This window comes from Dermacentor silvarum, chromosome 1, assembly GCF_013339745.2.
Source record: "Dermacentor silvarum isolate Dsil-2018 chromosome 1, BIME_Dsil_1.4, whole genome shotgun sequence".
In the NCBI taxonomy this organism is placed as follows: Eukaryota; Metazoa; Arthropoda; class Arachnida; order Ixodida; family Ixodidae; genus Dermacentor; species Dermacentor silvarum.
In genome coordinates, this window is record NC_051154.1 from 243,315,441 (window position 1) to 243,335,019 (window position 19,579).

The 19,579-nt window shown below is 46.4% G+C and overlaps 1 protein-coding gene across 1 annotated transcript in view; it reads left to right on the forward strand.

The window, feature by feature from the left end:
• The window catches only part of LOC119438294 (kinesin-like protein KIF18B), a 21,911-nt gene extending 2,732 nt beyond the window's left edge, over nucleotides 1–19,179 (forward strand). Inside the window, exon 2 of the mRNA XM_049660534.1 lies at nucleotides 18,799–19,179. Coding sequence (XP_049516491.1) covers nucleotides 18,799–19,038 — 240 coding nt within the window. The 3' untranslated portion in view covers nucleotides 19,039–19,179. The remainder of the gene's footprint in view (nucleotides 1–18,798) is intronic.
• The last annotated feature ends 400 nt before the right edge of the window (nucleotides 19,180–19,579 follow it).

Sequence of the window (19,579 nt, forward strand, 5' to 3'; positions counted from 1 at the left end):
TGTTGGGGCGGGAACTGCCCAGCGCCAGGCCTTCTCCGCACGCGATGTGCATATGGCGAATCCCGCGCGTCGTCCGCTACAGCGTGTCCCGAGGAGGCACAAAAGACAGTCCTCGCTGCCCAAGCAGGGGATACGCAGTAAATAAAAGCATTACATACGTGGCCACTCTATTTAAAAAGAAAATTGAGCTTTTGCTGTGGTTTTCTTGGACTCTCCAGCGTGCAGCCAAAAGTGCCCGCTTTCAAAAGTGTGTGTGTGTGTGGGGGGGGGGGATGTCATACTTCCCCCCCCCCCACTTTTGAGAGCGGGGGGGGGGGGGGGCAAGTGCCCCCTTTGCCCCCCCGGTAGATACGCATATAGCTTGCCGCATATCTCCTGAGTATTGCATATATGCAGGTGTCCCTGTGTATTATAATATGTGTGTACTTCTGTGATGTGTACTGACGATTGAAATGTTCTTTGATGATACCAAATAACATACCACAGTATATGTATCAGTGGAATTTGTGTTAAAGGTACTTGTTGATACCCTTACACTCAGGTGTTACGACGTATAAGAAAAAAAAAGGGAAAATAATAATCAAATAAAAACGTCACGCTAAGATTTATTAAACGTCAGGACACAGCCGGTGACGAAATGCGCGAACCGCGGACGGCGACCTACCGCTGAAGCCTTATCAAACCTGGCTTCGTTGTTTTCCGCATTGTTAGTATGCGGGAGCCTGCCGAAGTTCACTCGCTCGCTTGTGCTTAGCCTTGTGGACAAGTTCGGCAGCAAAGCAAGTACCACGTTCGTTTGCTTTCTTAAGTGGATGCTTTAGCTCAGATCCAACTCCACTTGCAGTGCTCAAATGCGTATAAAATGCAGAAGTTGTCTCACGAGACATCCACTGGACCGATCGAAACGTCGGCCAACCTATCTGAGGCCCCTCACTTCTGTTCGCCCAACTTTTATCCCGCAGTGTATTTCCATATGTCGGCCACCACCTTGAATTTCGAAGTCCGGCTCGAGAGCCACACGCCGAGTCAACCGCCTGGAAAAGCCCTTTTCACCATCGCAGGACAAAACGTCGTCCCATGTTCCTTCTTTTAAAGCCAACGTTTTTGTTTTGTGTCCTGTGTCTCGCCGCGTAGACGTAAGGGAGGATCTTTCACGCAGCCGAGGCTCGGAGAGCGCGAGGAACATCAGCGACGTTAGCGTGGAGGAGTTTAGAGAGGACGCGTAGAGGCGCTGGTTTGTACGTCACGATAGAGTTAGTATATATGGCTCCCGCAGGGAGCCATATATAGTAACTCTACGTCACGAATTATGTTCGTACAGCCCCATCAGTAACGGCGTACACATGGAAGAGGAGGAATAAACATTTTATTTAAATAGCGGACTGAGGTTCTTCCGGGTGAAGCCCCTCTTCCAGGGCCCCACTCGCTCGTTCGGCTTGGTCCAAGGTTGCCTGCTGGCTTGTTTCTGGCAGCTTTGCTCAGTAGTGAGAAGGAAAAAAAAAAAAAAAAAACTGTTGCCACACACTACCTCTGTGGGGAATAAGGCACTATATCATGTTTGACACGATGTTCTACGTGCCACTTTCCGTACGTTAGCAATGACGAAAGTATCGTTTTGCCTTTCTTGTACTGCCTGCACCAAGGGCCGACTTGTTTCGAACAGGTCATTCATTTCTTTTTTCATGAAGAAACGTGACATAAATGACTGTACATTACCACGACATTAATTGCTGTGTAATTATGAGGACTTGTTAAAAATATCAGCGTGACTTCGTTTAAATAGAGTCTGCAGCACAATGGTATAAATTATACAACTTCCGTGCATTATCGATAGTCCATCATAATTCGTGACTGAAGGGGATAGTTCAATGCAACTCCTGAGGACGCTTACACACGTCACGATTGGGAGGTACAATTAATGTGTTCGCAAGGCGTTAAACGTCTAGCGTACACATGCGCCCGCGCTTGCAATTCTACCTGCACCGCGAGACCAAGGCCATGGTAATGGAAAGAGTCGAATAGTTCCAAGAGCGCTCCGCTTACGTCATCACCAGTATCAGGCCGTCGTGAGCGGTAGATGGGGACAAACGGAAATGAATCGAGCAATACGCATCGCTACATTACACTGGTCCGACAGCGCGTTGGAAACCGCCGAAAAGCGTCGCATCCACCGCTTCCGACAGGGCGTTGGACATATTTTTTGAACGTCTATAGTCCTAGCTCGCTCGCGACTAAAATGTGAGGCCTTATATCCTTTTCTGAACCGTATTTTATCACACAAGTGAAAAATTTATATTTCGTTCGTCTGAATGACGAAAGACTGGGGAGAAAATCTGGAAAAAAATATCAGTAAAATTTTTTGCGATATATCACAGGGTTTTATCATGACTTGGCAACAAATAAAGGCGTTGGAAGGAGCGTATGGTTCTTCAAAATTTTTTTTTTAATTTTACAATCGTAACTGTGTGAATTAAGTATGGCCACAAAATACTTTACCTCCGGCATCAAATTGAGAAATTATGTAATTAGAGTTGCTGACGCTCACATTCCTGAAGTCAAACTTGGTGTTTGTTTTTCTCCATGCCGGCTATTTGTTAAAAAGTGTTCTGGTTATACAGTTTTTGGTCAAATTATTCCTGCGAGAATCATTTGACCAGCAAGGGATACCAGCGAGCTGCCTGCTTACATGATTTTAAACGTTTCACGTGGCTTTCGCGGCTAGATATAAACCACGTTTCCCGCAACCGCCGCCCATAACAGGCATGTTGTAAAGTGTGTCTGTGCGCCTACATGCATATTTCGCTTTAAAAAAAATTTGCGTAAAAAATGTGTTGTTCTTGTCCACGAAGTCAATACAGGAGCTTCAAGTCAAGCAGCTCGTCTACGGAAGGTTTCGCAGGTACAGTAGCAGCTAGCTGCGAGTCTGCCTATAAAGGGCCCCACGAAACTTCCTCGTATCTTTGAAACCGACTTGTTGAGAAAGCGTTTTAAAGTTCTCAAATAAAACGAAACGACCACTGTGATTCAAACATGTGCACTTAGATATACTCGTGTGGATTACGGCGGAGTTGATTTTGAATATTGTGATTTGATGCAAATTAAAACTGTTGGGCGATCAGCGGGCTACACTACACAGGCTGTCCCAGCTAACATGCATCGCGTTAAAAAAAAATACGGGCCATTCTACGAGAAGATAACGAAGTGCATATTGTTGACAGTCGAGCAGAGTATACCCGCCTGTAATCTTGTCGTTGATACCATTCACTTTAATAATTGAATACAATTAGCTGACTTTTTAATAACCACTCTGAATGTCGTGCTGTCAACGAAGAATTTGTAGGAAATTGAAAGAAACTTGAAGGGTGGGATGTTTTCAGCCAGGTACTTTATTTTTTCCGGCTGAGAAAGAAATCCCGCAAAAAAAAAAAAAAAGAAAAAAAAAAATATCACGTGGCTGTCCGGAGCCGGAAAAAATAAACAGACGAAAAATGCCAGTTTTAAGTTTCATGCCAGTTTTAAGTTTCTTTCAATTTTCTACATATACTTCAATGACAGCACGCCATTCAGAGCAGTAATTAAGAAATAGGTAATTGAAACTAATAAATTTAATGGCATCAACAAAACAATTACTGGCGGCTAGTCTACTCGACTGTGAACAATATGCACTTGGTTATATTCGCGCAGGTTCGCCTGTCTTTTTTAAAAGCGCGATGCATGATAGCTGGGAGAATCTGTATAGCGGCACACTAATGCGGCTTGCTGTTGTAATTCGTAATTGCTGGCTTAATCTTTGCGGGTTACTATAATTAGGCAAATGCGGAATTCTTCCAGGGTCTGTCTGTACACGACGGCAGAATTTTAACTCTAGAACCTTCTGTACTTTTTTTTTTTTTTTTTTTTAATGCGGTGGTAGAAATGCGGTGGTAGTTCCATGAAGACGTTGTACACTTAAGCTGTTGAAAAGTCGACGAGAAGTGCGGTGAGGAGGAAGAAGAAGTGTATTACGCAACTGGGGAAAATAGTAGTAGAGTTTGTGAAAAGGACACAGTTGTGCAATTGTGCGGCGAGTTGACAAGGACTGGAGATAGAGAAGATTTAATGCTACTGATGCTTGTGTGCCAATCGTATTGTGAAACTATAAATCGCGCAGCCCGATTCTGTACAGATTCTACGCGTTAATCAAGTAACTCTGATGAGGGCTCCAAATTGGTGACGCATATTCGAGTTTAGTGCGATGAATGTTTCATAGGCAAGTTTTCGAATAGAAGCGGGTGACATTGATCGGGACGTTTTGATTAAGCCGAGCGATCTAGAACAATCATCCGCTAGTTGTGAGCTCACGTTTGTTCGATATTGTGACGCCTATAGGTAGCGGTATGTATCTGTGGATGAGAGGACCGATGAAATGAGGGAATAGGGGTAAATGCTGTTGTTTCGCTGCCGAGAAATGGACATGAATTACATTTTGAAGTGTTAAGTACCATAAGCCAGCGTGAACACCAGTTAGTTATTTTGTTGAGGTCATTTTGCAGCGACAAATGATCAGTTTCCGAGGTTACGCACCGGTACAGGACGCAGTCATCTGCAAACAAACGCACTGAGGATGATATGTCGTTAGGGAGGTCGCTAATAAAAATTACAAACAAAAGGGGACCAAGGACCGAACCTTGAGGAACGCCGGACCTCACGGTCTTGCTAGCCGAGCTACGGTTGTCAATGACTGTGTACTGGGACCTATTAGTAAGAAAACAATGGATCCATGATAATATTAAAGGGTCAAGACTGAGGCAAGAAAGCTTGGTCAATAGTCGACGATGGGATACACGATCAAATGCTTTTGAAAAGTCGTGGTAGATAACGTCTGTTTGGAAGCCGGAATCCAGATTGAGGTGAATGTCTGTGAACTCGAAAAGCTGTGTTTCCTATGTAAGACCTCGCCGGAAACCACGCTGATTAGGGAAAAAGAACGAGGGGTTATCCAGATGGGAGGCTACGTGGGAGTGTATACACGCTCTTAAGAGTTTGCAAGCTATGCATGTCAGAGAGATGGGGCGATAATTCGATGGATCGGAACGGCTGCCAGATTTCTATATTGGAAATGACATGGCTGATCTTCAGTCTTCAGGAATCGAGCTGGTGGAAATGGATTTATTTATTTATTTATTTATTTATTTATTTTCTTTATTTATTTATTTATTTATTTATTATTTATTGATCAAAATAAATTAGGATTGATCAAAAATAAATTGTATTATGCACTGGAAATTAATTTAGTTCCCTTTAGGAGTTTAACATGTATGTTATCGGGGCCATGAGTACTTGAAGTCTTATGGTATCGATAGTTTGGATATACCTTCTGCTGTAATTGTTATGGGTGGCATCTGCGTGAGGGGGTTGAGGAGAGGTAAGGGAGGTATTACTTGGTAGGTTCCCGAGTGAAAATTGAACAAAATAAGAATTCATGGCGTCGCTGCGTTGATGAACAGGAACTTGGGAGCCATTCGGGTTGAGTAGGCGATGTGTTGTGAGGGAGCAGATTTGTTTGTTAGTATATTCTAGAACTTTTGGGGGTTATTGCGAAGGATATTCAACAGATCCTGGTGATGAAATTTACGCTTTGTTTGTTTTAAAAAGAGGTGTACTTGCGCAAAGCCTTGAAGTAATTTTCCCACTTTTGTGAAGAGTTCACTTTTTTGGCTTCGCGGAACACACGTTTCTTTTTCGTTGAAAGCTTACGCAATGTGTTTTAAAACCAAGGTTTATCGGAATTTCCGCGAATGCGCACGAGAGGCACGTAATTTTCCATCAACGGTGTGATCTGTTGTTTGTACGATAGCCAGTTCTGTTCGACGGTTCTTGATTTGGCTATCCTAGTGAAGTGCTGAAGAAACGCAGCGAATTCAACGTTAATTTGATTGAAGTTAGCTCGGTTGCAGCTCGGCTGCGCGATAGCTGTTTGGCTTGCAACCTCGACTCCCAAAATCACATACGGTTCAAATCTCGGGAAATGCTGTTGCGGAGTTCTCTTTTTCTTCACCCTGTGGCATTGGCGAAGCCGGTTATGTCGAGATAGCCTAACGACGACAAAAATCACCGTTGTGTGTCGTCGATGACAATAACGGTCGTCGTCAGCTTAATCGAATGGGCGGACTAAGCGTACGGGCGGGACGGACGAACAAGGCAAAGCTGATTTGGAGCACTTAACAGCTGTCGTAGCAAAATGAGTCAGTTAAAGTTATCTTTATAATAAACAGATCTTATCATTAATCACACATGGTGAACCAATAGGGACTGCAGTAAATTATAATAATTTATCTAGACCCATCCGGCCTCCTCTATGCAAAAAATGGCAACTTCTGTGTTTTCAAAGATGTTTGGATCGCCCCAAGGAACTCGTGACGATGCAAGCGGTGGAAAGTGAAGCTTGTTTTGGCGAGAACTGCCCACTATAGCAGTTCAGGCCTGCAAGACGCCTTCCGCTATACATGCCTTCCGCTTAGTTGGCCGGCCACGCGTCGTCTGCTGCCGTGCATCATGGCGAAACCCGAAAGACAATCCCCGCTTCCCAAGCAAAAGTTAGGCAATAAATAAAACATTACTTACGTGGCTGCTATTCTGAAAGAAAACTTGGGACTCAGCTGTTGTTTTGTGGAATTTTCCAGTGTGCAGACGACAGTGCCTCTTTCAAAAGTAGGTGGGGATGGGGGGCAAATAGCACACTTTGCCCCCCTCCGGTAAATACGTGTATAGCACGTCAACCAATAATCGCGGGCGCCATTGCACATCTAGCGTACACCCATTTACTAGCCTTTGCCCTCGGGCCCGGACAGCTTTCAGAATTAACTAGTATGCTCTGTGTCAAACGAAAGTGAATTGAAGCCAATTGCCACCGTGCAGACCTCGCATTCTCGATCAGTCGCTTTCCGGTTAGCTAAAGCTGCGCTGCGCGGCGCATATCTATAGGTGACGTAGCGAGCTGGTGGCGTCTGCCAGGACATACTGTTTTATTATTATGTTTTCATAATACTTAATAAGCGCAAGAATTAGGGCGACTTCTCTTTCCTCCTTTTTCCTGATTCGCTGAGCGCAGACAAACGACTGAGGATCACTCGGGTTACACAGTAGACGCACGCAGAGCGCGTAACTTTAAAATTTCTTTGCATAGAACTAAAACGTCACGCGGCTGTGTAGTTTGAGTCAAAATATCAGGACGCAGAGACCTTTACCATGGAGTAAAAGTTTCTCTGACGTGTACGTGAACCTCAAATGTAGCCATTCAATGTACTACCTGTTGGCCAATGTTTTGCTACTGTTTTGTTCAAAGTTTTGCTAGTGAGATCCAATTACTTGGCCATAGCATGTTAGCTCGGCAGCTTAAACTTGGTACTCGCGACATCTGCTAGCTTGCCCACGTACACTTTGCAAGCAACCGCCCGCATCCGCGAATTTAGTCGCAATTTTGAAGGTGACTTATGCACGCCCTGAAATGCATTTGTAAGTCTGGCTTCTCCTCAAGGAGATTGTGTGGGGAAGCCTGCTTCGGCAACTGGCAGTATTTATGTGCCATTAGTACGTGTAACCGAGAACGCTACACTGGAAATGCTAACAGAATGAATAAATGATTTACCCTGGAGAAGATAACTATTGGAAGCGAATGCATCGGGACGACAAATTTGCTTTATTGTAAGGGAAGCGCACTTGCAACGCCGACAGCTCGGTCAACAGCAACTCGAACAGTAGATCCGTGGTGTTGTCATTCCGCCACACGCCCTGACCCCCAATTAATTGATTATTCAAGCATGAACCATGAATGCATGAACAAAGGCGACACCTATATTCCTTTTTTATTGCCAGACTGGCAACCACTGCCGCACCATCAAGACAACGGCTATCTGCATGTGCGAGGGTCCTGTGCAAGGAGGTATTAGAAGAGAAACAAAAATGTCGCAGTTTCGCCCGAAAGGCGAAGCATCGATTGCGATAGCAAATTTGTAGAGAGCTATAAGGAGTAGGGATAGTAGTTTTATCGGCTGCATAAACTTGACACATTCGCTTACTAACTAAATTAACAAGCGTGGTGCCAGCGCGCACAGGCAAACATGAATAGATCACAGTCGATGACCGCAGACAACCACTGTCAACACGCTGGCGGTTCGAAGATACGCATTTGGCGCCGCAGCACAGCGTCGCCCCGCCTCCCTCCCTCCCATACCCCCACGGCCTTTCGTGCGACGGAAGTCGCGTTTGCTCTCCGCCGTGCGTTCGCGTCCCCCGCGCGCTTTCACTGGCACATACGGCGCGCGGCGACGATTTTATCGCCCTTGGACTTTATGCGGAACCTCACGGCGACGGCAGATATCTGCTTGAAGTGTCCATGTAATTGCAATGGCAATAAAAGAAAGAAAAAAAAAAAGAATAAAACTGTGGTGGGTGTCAGCTATCGCACCTTCTTACCAGCACAGGTGAAGGCGTCATCATCCCACCGATGTCTTCAGTGTATACAGCTTTAGCGTCGCTTCCGGCCCGCACGGCCCAGGAGGCATTTTCGCCGTTTTTAGAAGAGTAAATTGCCTGCGGCAGACTCTTGCTGAAGCGCCTGGCATACAGTGATGCCTGCTTGAGCAGACGACGCTTGTGGCGCGCCCAAAACCTATTTTCGAATGATTTGTGCCCGAACCTATATGTTTCTTTATTTATTTCGTTAAAGGTCCCACACGGGGGTATTACATAAGGGGTGAGATTGCAACAATAGTTAAAACAATATTAGTTAAGGTGAGAGAATCGTTTTCACTTCTTCCGTGAATGCCGATGAACTCGTGATGGCAGCGATGTCGTAAGGAAAGCCGTTCCAGTCTACAACTACACGAGGGGGAAAAGAAGGCGAAAAAGTGGCAGCGCGCAAGTTGGGGCGAGCTACACTTAGTGAATGACCTGTGCGAAGTGATGTTCGTGCCGGTGGTGAAATGTATGGTGGAAGGGCGAGAAGGCTGTAAAAAAATCAGTGAAATAATGATAGGCTGGCGATGCGACGGCAATACGAAAGAGTTTGTAAACCGGAGTATGCTTTTAAGGATGATACGCTGATGTCGTAGGAATATGTTGAGTGAATGAACCCAGTAGCGTCATTCTGTACGGCTTCAAGGGCGTTAGTGAGGTATATTTCATGCGGGCACCAGATGGCAGAAGCGTATTCAAGTTTAGGTCTGATGAACGATTTGTGTGCTAGTAGTTTTACGCCTGGAGGAGCTCTTTGTAAGTAGGGTTAAAAAAAAAACAAAAAAAAAAAACGAGCTTTTTGTTAGCAGACGTGATGCCGTTATTCACACGCGAACACCAGTCAAGGTCGTGAGAAATAGTTATGCCTAGGTATTTGAAGGACTTAACTGGTTCAATAGGCTTGTTCTATTGCGTAAGAGAACATGTGGGAATTTCGACGGCGGGTTATTGACATAACTTCGCATTTAGGAGGATTTAGTCGCATCAGCCAGCCATCAAACCAATTTTGAATATTGTTTAGGTCGTTCTGAAGGAATATTTGGTCACTGATGTTAGTTATGGTACTGTATAGACAACACAATCGTCCGCAAATACGCGGATATGACTACAGACAGTAAGTGTTAGATCATTAATATATATTGAGAACAGGAGGGATCCTAGCACAGAACCCTGTGGAACGCCTGATGGTACGGGAAGCAGATTAGAAACACTTACTCATTTGCACAAACTGTGAGCGATTAGTAAGAAATTCTTTTATCCATCTTATAAGGTACGTTAGGGTGAATATTCGACTGCGTAAGTGCGAACGAGAACTTCGGTCGGGTGAAACACATACATTCAATCATGTGCCCAGAAATAATCATCAATTGGTCGCTTTCGCCGATATTTGCACATACGCAATAGCTTTCTTCACGTCGGTCGCGTCCGCCCCTTCTATTCCGCGGCGGAGTGAATAGAGGCCGCGATCTGCTCCATATATCGGAGGCCGTGACGGGAACTTGGTCATCGCCCCGTAGCAGCAACTCGGCACGTTTTCTTCACGCCAATTTGCACAACCTGCTGTGGCACGCGCATAAGGGCGTGTAAAACAGATGAATATATATATATATATATATATATAATGCTCCGTACGTTGATCAGTCTCGGATCGCGTAGCCAACTAGTACAGACTGCACTCACAAGCACCCCGTTATTAGAGAGGCGTGAAAACAATAAAACGCAACTGGACGTCCCTTCATAAGTTCATGCACATTACTGCAACCCAGATTGCCTAAAACGCCGCGAAGTTACACAAAGCTATGACAGTTCTCATTTCCAAGAGGTTCACCGTTGGCACTTCTGCGGTTTGCGCGACGCCAACTCAGTAGAGCTGCGGTCCAACAGGCGCGTAAAGTTGACTAAGAGCAGAGAGAGAGAAAAGAGAAAGATATGTAATGTAAAAACAGAAAAGCTATATACTCGGCACTGGGGCATAGGGACGAGGAAGGAAAAAAAAAAAAGATAGAGAGAGAGAGAGAGAGAGAGAGAGAGAGCAATGATAGGAAAGGCAGGGAAGTCAACCAGACGAGCGTCCGGTTTGCTACCCTACACTAGGGGTAAGGGAAAAGGGGAATAGAAAAAGGAAAAGAGGGAGAGAGTGAGTACTGAGTACACGTGGGACGATGTCCAGGGACACTATAAGCGGTCTCTTAAACCGGTGCACTTCAAGTAGTGTACTAATGCACGCATCGCTTTTTGTGCTCGTGACGGTTGTGTAGCCACGGTCCGAGTATCTTTGACTCAGAGAACGGTATCGAGTCCAGTCCGTTTAAAGTTGTCCTGAGAGAGAGGCGTTGTACGTCGTAGCGAGGACAGGTACACAATAGGTGCTCGATGGTTTCCTCGCACCTACAGGAGTCGCACATCGGGCTCTCGGCTATTCCCATACGATACGATCGAGTAAGCGTTCGTGAACGCCACTCCCAGCCACAAGCGGCACAGCAAGGTTGCTTCGCCGCGACGAGGAATACAATGAGCGACAAACCTACTAGGTTTACATAATCACAGCTGGGCTGTAAGCGCGAGGCCCGACCCAAAACAAACTCATCAGACAGTGGTCTGCTAGCGAGGTGTGCGATCGAATAGACTAGATTAAACCGTTAAAAAAAAAAGAAAAAAAAAAAAACCATAGAGGTTTTACGTGCCAAAACCACAATTTCATTATGAGGCACACCGTAGTGAGGGGCTCCGGTTTAATGTAGACCACCTGGGGTTCTTTAACGTGCACCCAATGCACGGTACACGGGCGTTCTAATCGGTGCGGGGTTCGACGCCGCACCCTCAGTATAGCGCAACGCCACAGCCACGATGCCAGCAAGGTGGGCCCTGATTGTGCCGTCCTCGCGCGTACGCGGGACAAAAGTAGAACGGGCATGCAAGTGTTTATGGCATGTTGCAGATAATTTGGACTAGTGTCATGCAACCTACGATGCGTCTATAGCAACTGGCAAACGTGACACCATGGAGAGTCCAGTGCACCTTACTGAGGAGGCAGAGCACGCCCCGGCGTTTTGTAGGACCACGAAGCGCTAACAAAACCTTCCCGAGGTATCTCTGTCTGACTCGGCTGCGCCGCAAAGCAAATGCTAGAAAATAAATAAATAAATAAATAAATAAATAAATAAATAAATAAAAAAATAAATAAATAAATAAATAAATAAATAAATAAATAAATAAATAAATAAATAAATAAATAAATAAATAAATAAATAAAGTTTACTTATAAGGCCAAGGGTGAACCAGGCGTTGGGACATGTCAGCTCTGAACAGGAATTCCTTCACATCGAATGCAATTGAGTTTGCTTGCAGCAGCCAACAACCTTCAGTTCGTTCCATAACTTTTAGTTTTCGGCAGTTCCTTGGACACGCTGATATAGCGAAACAAACGCAAAATGTGGTGGTGTCCTTTCTAGCGCAAGAAAAAAGTGAAATAAATAAATCGGAGATGTACTAGGGCGTCCAAGCGAGGCCGCGGCTGGCTGCGCGTAATGACCACGCGTGGTGCGGCGCGGCGCCGTCAGCTTTTACGGCCGCAGCCGTAAAAACTAGGGGTGTGCGAATAGCGATTTGTGAACCGAATCGAATACGAATCCACTTGCTGCCAGAAGCGAATCGAATAGTTTTTAATAATGAGCAGTCGCTATCATAGTTAATATAAAACGATGTTCCCATCCTACTATTCTTAAAGTTAACAAGTTTCCGTCATTATGTAGTACGTCACGAAGCGTTGTTTATTAAAAGCACAAATGGAGCATTAGGAGCAAACAAGTATAGTTCCTTCGCATGCACAGTATGGATATACCCAAGCGACGTAGCCTGCTCCATCCCACAAATTCTCATTTAAAATTTACCGCACTTTTGCTCCAATTTTACGTTTCACTGAGCGCAGTTGATGTTTTGAAATATTCGAAAAGCATTCGAAAATTATTCGCATTTTCGAATGACTACTCTATTCGAACACTGAATCGAATATAGACACTATCGATTCGTTATTCGAAAGTTTAGAATATTCGCGCACCCATAGTAAAAATGTACAGCTGCAGCCAGAAAAGATTGGCAGAAGAGACCGATCACCCGATCAGATAAACTGCGGCAGACGACGCTCTTGCTCCATAGCACGCCGAAAACGAGACTTGCAGGCAGCCCCTCTTTCAAACATGCATCATGCGGCACTTTATAAAGTGTACCGCCATTTCCCTGCTCCGGTCATCGGCCACTCGTGCTAATCTTTTCCCGCTGTAGCTGTACGAATTTCTAGCCGACCTCGAACGTACAGTCGGTAAATCGCGACGCGAGAAACAAATATATGCAGATTACTGGAACGCGAAAAAATGACGCGCAATTGTATATACTCTATTCGAATGAGGCACACGTACGTTAAGCATATTTAATTTTATATCATTGATCGTTACGTCTGAAGACAAATTCGGGGCTCCCAAACACACTGCGTTGCATTTACATATTTGATATCGAGCACGCCGTCGCACGTCGGCCCCACACACACACACACACAAAAAAAAAAAAAAAAAAAAAAAAAAAAAAACTTGCGAAAAGGAAAAAACAAACAAACAAACAAACAAAGGGGGGTGTGGGGGGGGGGGGAGGGGTGCGTGGCAGCGGGCAAGGAGAGACAGGTAGTGGTTGCGAGTCAAGACTGAGCACAAATAAAACATGTGCATACGATACAGAGTAGTGTCCAGAATTTTCAACTTGACATAACAGCTGATGGGTGTGACGTAGGAACTGAAAAGGCTTTCGACTTTTGAAGTACGAAATCACTTCGTCCGGCGTAATTTCCCCGCCTTCGCGTGCCGCGGAAAACACGAAGTGTAAATCACGCGTAAATCAATTGCGCTGTGGCATACGCAGATATACGCGAGGCGCCTGCACGTACGAGGAAGCTTAGCCAAGCGGGACAAAATATCATACGTACGGTGTGTGTACACGCGCGCACGCGCGCACGCACGCAGGCTCAAGTTGCACGTAACTTCAGGAACACAGTCGAGCAAACTTTCGAGCAAACTACGGCTGTCACACGAAATTTGCAAGACATTTGGAATATGCCATAGACGAGGCACAACGTGATTCCAACCAGGAAATAGAAAGATCTCCAATGCGCGAGCCCATACGAGCCGCTCGCAGAACCGGGTCCACTGTAGCACTTTAGTACACTCGGGTAGGTATTCCGCGGACAGCCGTAGGCGACCACAAGAGAGAGGAGGCTTGGTTGAACGCGGTTTAACGGGTACGCGTTAGGTCTCGCTCGACTTCTGGAGCGCGTAGAAACAGCACTTGAGCATACACGCTAGGTAAACGACGAAAATTAAACTGCTGTCGAGAACCGTTCGACGCAAACACGCATTCACGACTACGCGTCTACGCCCACACAAACACGTGACAAAAATGTCTAGCCACAACGGCAGAAAGTATTATTTCATTCTCAGATGCACATATTCAATAACTGCCGAAATAGAAAGCTATTTTTATCCGAACAAATAAAAGGAAATATAACAAATTAACTGCAAAATTACCGCAATTGATACATAAAAACTAGGCAACAATGTACATGACACAGCCACAGCAGTCAGCAAACACTGATAATTGTAAAAATGTTCCGGTACAATACATTTGTGTTAATTGCAACAAATGTGTATACAACATTAATAATGTATTTGAAAGACAAAATACTTTATCTATGATTTAACATTTGTAAAAGTCTGGCCACAACAAAATGTCTATTAAAGTCTGGCCACTGAACACCAATTCGAGCTTTTCTAGAATTTTAAACAACTTGTATCAAAACCGAATTGCAATATTATCTACGTACATAATGCAAAAGCAACTAATTTGTAATAGCAATGCATTGTCTATCAGAAAATTAGAAATTGTGTTTAAATTACAAAGTTCAAGCCACACTGTTGGTTTTCATGAAGTTCAGGCAACATTAGTAGATCTTAATTTACACGTTGCGGCAAAAAACCTCTTTAAGCCTCGTTATTTTACATGCTACCACATAAAATATAAGAGCTAGTTTAATTCACGCACAAACATAAATAAAGACCAAACTGGCACGATTGTTTCACCTTCCTTCGAGATCCGCGTCTAGCACCTTTAATCTCGATAGACCGGCGGGGTGCATTTTTGTTTTTTGCAATCAAAAACTGGTGCAGTGAGCCCTTTGCGGGGAAAACAAACTATAAAATTTGTGTATCTGAGGGAAAATGCACGATAAAAGGAAACACCAAGTCACAGAAAGCCCAATGAGGGATATTGCAACTCAAATGAACTGCAGGGGGCGCTGCGAAAACTGGCCGCGTCTGGCTAGACTGTGCAACATGCCGGGTATACAAAGAGGTCCCCGCGTCGCCGCAGCCGCTGTGTTTGATGATTTTCGTGCAGTGTGATGCCGGTTTGCGCTGTTTTATGGAAGGAAAGCGAGCTTCTTACGCCGACCAGATCATTTTAGCCGATCTGAGAGAGGCACAGTGAGTAATGAGGCTGAAGTGGTCGCACGGTGTGTGCAAACATCTGGCGTGACGGCGGACCCGCACGAGATTCTGATGAAAATCACCGATGTATTCTTGAACCCATTGGTCGTGGAACCGAAGTACTCGTGCACTGTTGGATGGTTGGAAAAGCACAAGCACATTTCTGCTGCCTTGATTCACTGTTAAGGCGCGGATAGATAGTCCGGCGTTTCGAGCGTGCGAGACAGCGACCGGCGAAGTTGGAGACGTCACGCTGGCCTCGCCAGGATTGCCGAAATCTTATAACCTGCTCAGTTTGGTACGTTTAACATGGCCCGCAGCAGCGTACCGACTTGCTCGATCAGCTGTTGCCACTGTACATGCGAATAAATGCGCAGCCGGCGCGCACTTTCTCATTGTTGTTGCCTTAACACATTTTCGTTCGGGGAAGGCGCAAACTCTGCACGCTCTTTTCAGTCCAGAGAGCAAGCCAACTTAAAATCAAGCTTTGCACTTTATCGCGAGTGTGCACTACAAATCTGTGGCGAACGTTTCCCGCTACTTTTGCGTTCCTGTTATCTATTTTACAATCAAGATTTGCGCAACGTGACTGCTGCTTCGCTTAGCTGTAGTTATTGCAGTAGTTGGCGCATTGTTTCTCTTATAGAGAACAAAACGATAAATAAGAAACCGAAAGATCTGCTTACTACCATAAAAACACATTTGCACACCATGTACATGTATGGCTTGTGCTGCATGGCCTGACCATGAGTGATTACTCCCCGCTGTCTACGAACATGTCGCTTATGGCTGCTGTGTAAACTAATAAAATAAAACAAATGTTTCGGTATAAATTAATGTTAACTAAGCTACTGCATTATGAATCTAATTATTTTCCATGTTATTCTATAATTTACGTATCCTGCACTTTAAGTGGCCGAAACTGTGTTCGCCTCTGAACTGGCAATTTCCTTCAGACACTGAAAAGAGATACAATTGCTTTGATAATTACGCATTTTCAAATGAGCGTCTACTAATTTGCACTAGTTACCCGGGTAGCGTGTCCAGGTCGCAAGGAAGGCGTACCGCTATGCCACCTCATAGTTATTTTGCACGCTGGCGCGTATACATGTTGTGCTTACATAGAACGATTTACCGACGTTACCCGGGAGTACCTGAAACTCCGATGTACCGATTTTCGCCGATTTACCATACTAGGTAGTTCCACGTTGTGCGCCGCATGCATCCGATATAACAGCTTTAATGAAGGAAAGCTTGAGTACCACGGCAACGTTTGCATCATAAACTGCATTACCCCGCCGGCTATCACATGAAATTGCATGTTGCAGCACGCAATCGCTGATCGTTATCACGATGGCCGTAACAACCTCAACGCAAACTTCCTGAAGTTCACTGTAGCGCTTTACTGCAAACATAGTACAAGCAACAGGATCGCGTTCTCTTCACAAACAAACCGACCCTCGCCAGAAAAAAAAAAAAAAAAAAAAAAAAAAAGAGAGAACTTTCTCGAGCAAGATGTTGAGAACACAACAATTGCCGTTGTCGCAGCTAATGATAAGATTCGCAATCCATGTGGCTCTTCGGCGCCGCAAAACTGCAAGACGCAGCACAATTCACAGCCGTGCGGAGTTTCGTTGATGTTGGCGCCCACCCGATCGCAGTGCGAAGGCTACGGATGAAGCGTCTGCTCCGACGCTCCGACCCCACCGTACGAGGTTTCCGGCGCTCGCCGCTAGGTGTCGCATGAATTGCTGACGTCGCGAATATTTCGAAAGCGAATAATGACACGAGAAAGAGCACCTTGTCTACGGTCACACCTTGTACAAGATTTCTCACTGCCCCTTTTTCGGTTTCTGTGCGTGTGTTTTTCTGCATGTGTATGTGTGTGTGTTTCTATGCGCGCGCGCGTCTGTGTACGTGTTTGTGTGTGTGGGGGTGGGGGGGGGGAATGTGAGCGCGCGCGTCAGGGTACGCGTGGGTGTGTGTGTGTGCGCGCGTCAGTGTACGTGTGCGTATGTGCGCGCGCGCGTCAGTGTACGTGTGTGAGTCTGGGCGCGCGTCAGGGTACGTGTGTGTGTGTATGTGCGCGAGTCAGTGTACGTCTGTGTGTGTCAGTGTAAAAATATAATTAAATATATTTATTCTTAATCATATAATAATTCTTAATCCTAAAAATATAATTAACTTTGTCCTGTGTATATGGTTAAATATATATTGTGACTGCAAATTAAAAAAAAAGTTCAAGAGAGAAAATACGGATGCGGCATATAGCCGCCACTGGTGCTTTAATGCACTTGTCTTCCTAGTGTCAGGATTTGCAGAAATAAAGCTAAAGTATGAATTAAAAGCCGTGCATGCCCGCGCTAACAATGATTCAGAAAGCTTTTAGCCGTAATAAAATTGTAACTGAAAAGGTAGCGGCAGCTCAAACAAAACATTAAATGATGTGGGTAACAGAACTCTAGTAATGACACTTTAGAGTCCCCCCCCCCCCCCCCCCCCCCCCCCTCAACACGTAGGCGGCGCCTATGGCTCCAACGGTGATGAAGAGGACGAAGTAAGCCGAGCACGGGGTGGAGAACGCGCCCGGTGCCCGACTGGACGATCGCCATCTTAGATCATCACGCCCGCGTCTTTGGTCAGGCCGGATCCCTCGACATCGATACACGCTACCACGCAGGAATCTACAGTGGTGCCGCCAGACCTCAGGAGGCGTTCTAACGCGACCGCGCACTCGTCGACCCCGAAACACCGCCGATCGAACAAGGACCCGCTTTCGCCCGGGTACGGGTGAACTTGGCAATGCGCGTACGTCTATACTGAGCTATATCGTGACTACGCGACCCACAGCATCGTCCTCGTGGTCATCCCGCCCGCGCCCATGGTAAGGCCGAGTCCCGCAACATCGAGGCACCCTACCATGGAGGAGTCTACAATGGTGTCAACAAACCGCAGGATACGTTCTAACGAAGCCGCGCAGTCATCAGCTACGAAACGTCGCCAATCGAGGAAAGACCCGCCGTCGCCCGGGGTACGGGTGAACGTGGGAGTGCGTGTGCGCCTACTGAGCCTTCGTGACCTTGAGACCCCAAGCATCGTCCGCGTGCTGGACTACAGGTGCCATGTGTTTGACCCCAAGGCCGAGGCGGAGTCTTTCCATTTTGAAGACGGGGTTAACGCCAAGCCCAATGAAGACCAAACGTTCATGTTTGATGAGTTTTTTGATAAAACAGAAGACCACGTGTATGTGTTTGAGAACACCACCAGGGGCATGCTGACGATGCTACTTGAAGGGTGCAATTGCTCTGTATTGGCGTGCATTTCTACGGGCACCGACAAAGCTTTCGCATTGCTGGGCTCCGAGGAATGCCCCGGAGTGGTCTCCCTCATGGCCAGCGAGTTGTACCATCGCGCGCCCAAGCTGCAGTCAGAGGGCGAGACATCTGACGTAGCAGTCGCCTATCTAGAAGTCTACAACGAGGTTGTTCGAGACCTGCCGTGCCTCGACCCGGCCGAGAGCATTGCCCTATTGTACCTCGCCATACACAAGGTGAAGGAGGCTGGCAGCCTCCTCGAGCCACGCATGAAAGGAAAGAACCGAACGCAGCATGCCACCGACGCTAATGAGGAGTCTTCGTGGTCGCAAGCCATCTTCCAGAGCTACGTCACAGTGACGGTGAATGCGACAAGCACGAGCAAGGAAACTCGCGTCTCGATGTGCTCTGTTGACCTTGTCGGCTCGGAGCGCGCAGCTGCGGCCAGTATTGACACAGAGGTTCAGATGCGCGAAGGTACGAAGCTCAAACTGTCGCTCCTGGCCCTCGGCAACTGCATCGACGCCCGCTCGAAGAACGGGAGCCAGCAGGTGCCGTACCAGGACTCCAAGCTCACCCACATCCTCAAGGACTCGCTGGGTGGCTCGGGCAACGCCCTTATGATTGGGACAGCGACGGCGTTGAAGCTCACCTGCACGCGAAGGTACAACACCCTGGAGTATGCGCTGAACGGGCCATGAAGATTGAGCTACAGGCCAAAAAGAACGTGCTCAATGTGAACATGCGCATGGCCACCCATCTTCAGCGCGCTCATCGAGGAGTACAAGCAGAAGGTGGAAGGCCTTGAGCGTAACCTCGAGAATGTGGAAATGTGGCAGGCTGTAGTTGAGGCTGTGGTGAGAGAGCTCAGAGAACATCTGGTAGCCAAGACGCCCTGCTGCAAGCTCAGGAGACCAGCGGTGTTGGCAGTGGTACAGCGACGTCAAACGACGTCCTGTACACAACTCCCGTCCTGTCGCCCAGCTCGGAGATGGGGCCCACTCTTGGAATCGCGAGCACTCGAGCCTAGTTCGTGCTGTGTCGCATAGTGATATGCGTTGAAGAACACAGGCATGTGAAAGAGCATCCTCTCGAGCCGCTCGGGACTTATTGGTGGGAGACTCTGTGCGCCTCTAGACTAGTATCTGATAGAGTTATTTCGTGGTTTCGTTTAATCGTAATAATTGCTACATAAATAAATAATGTGAAGACACTCGGATCAGCCGTCTTCGCGCCTGTTTA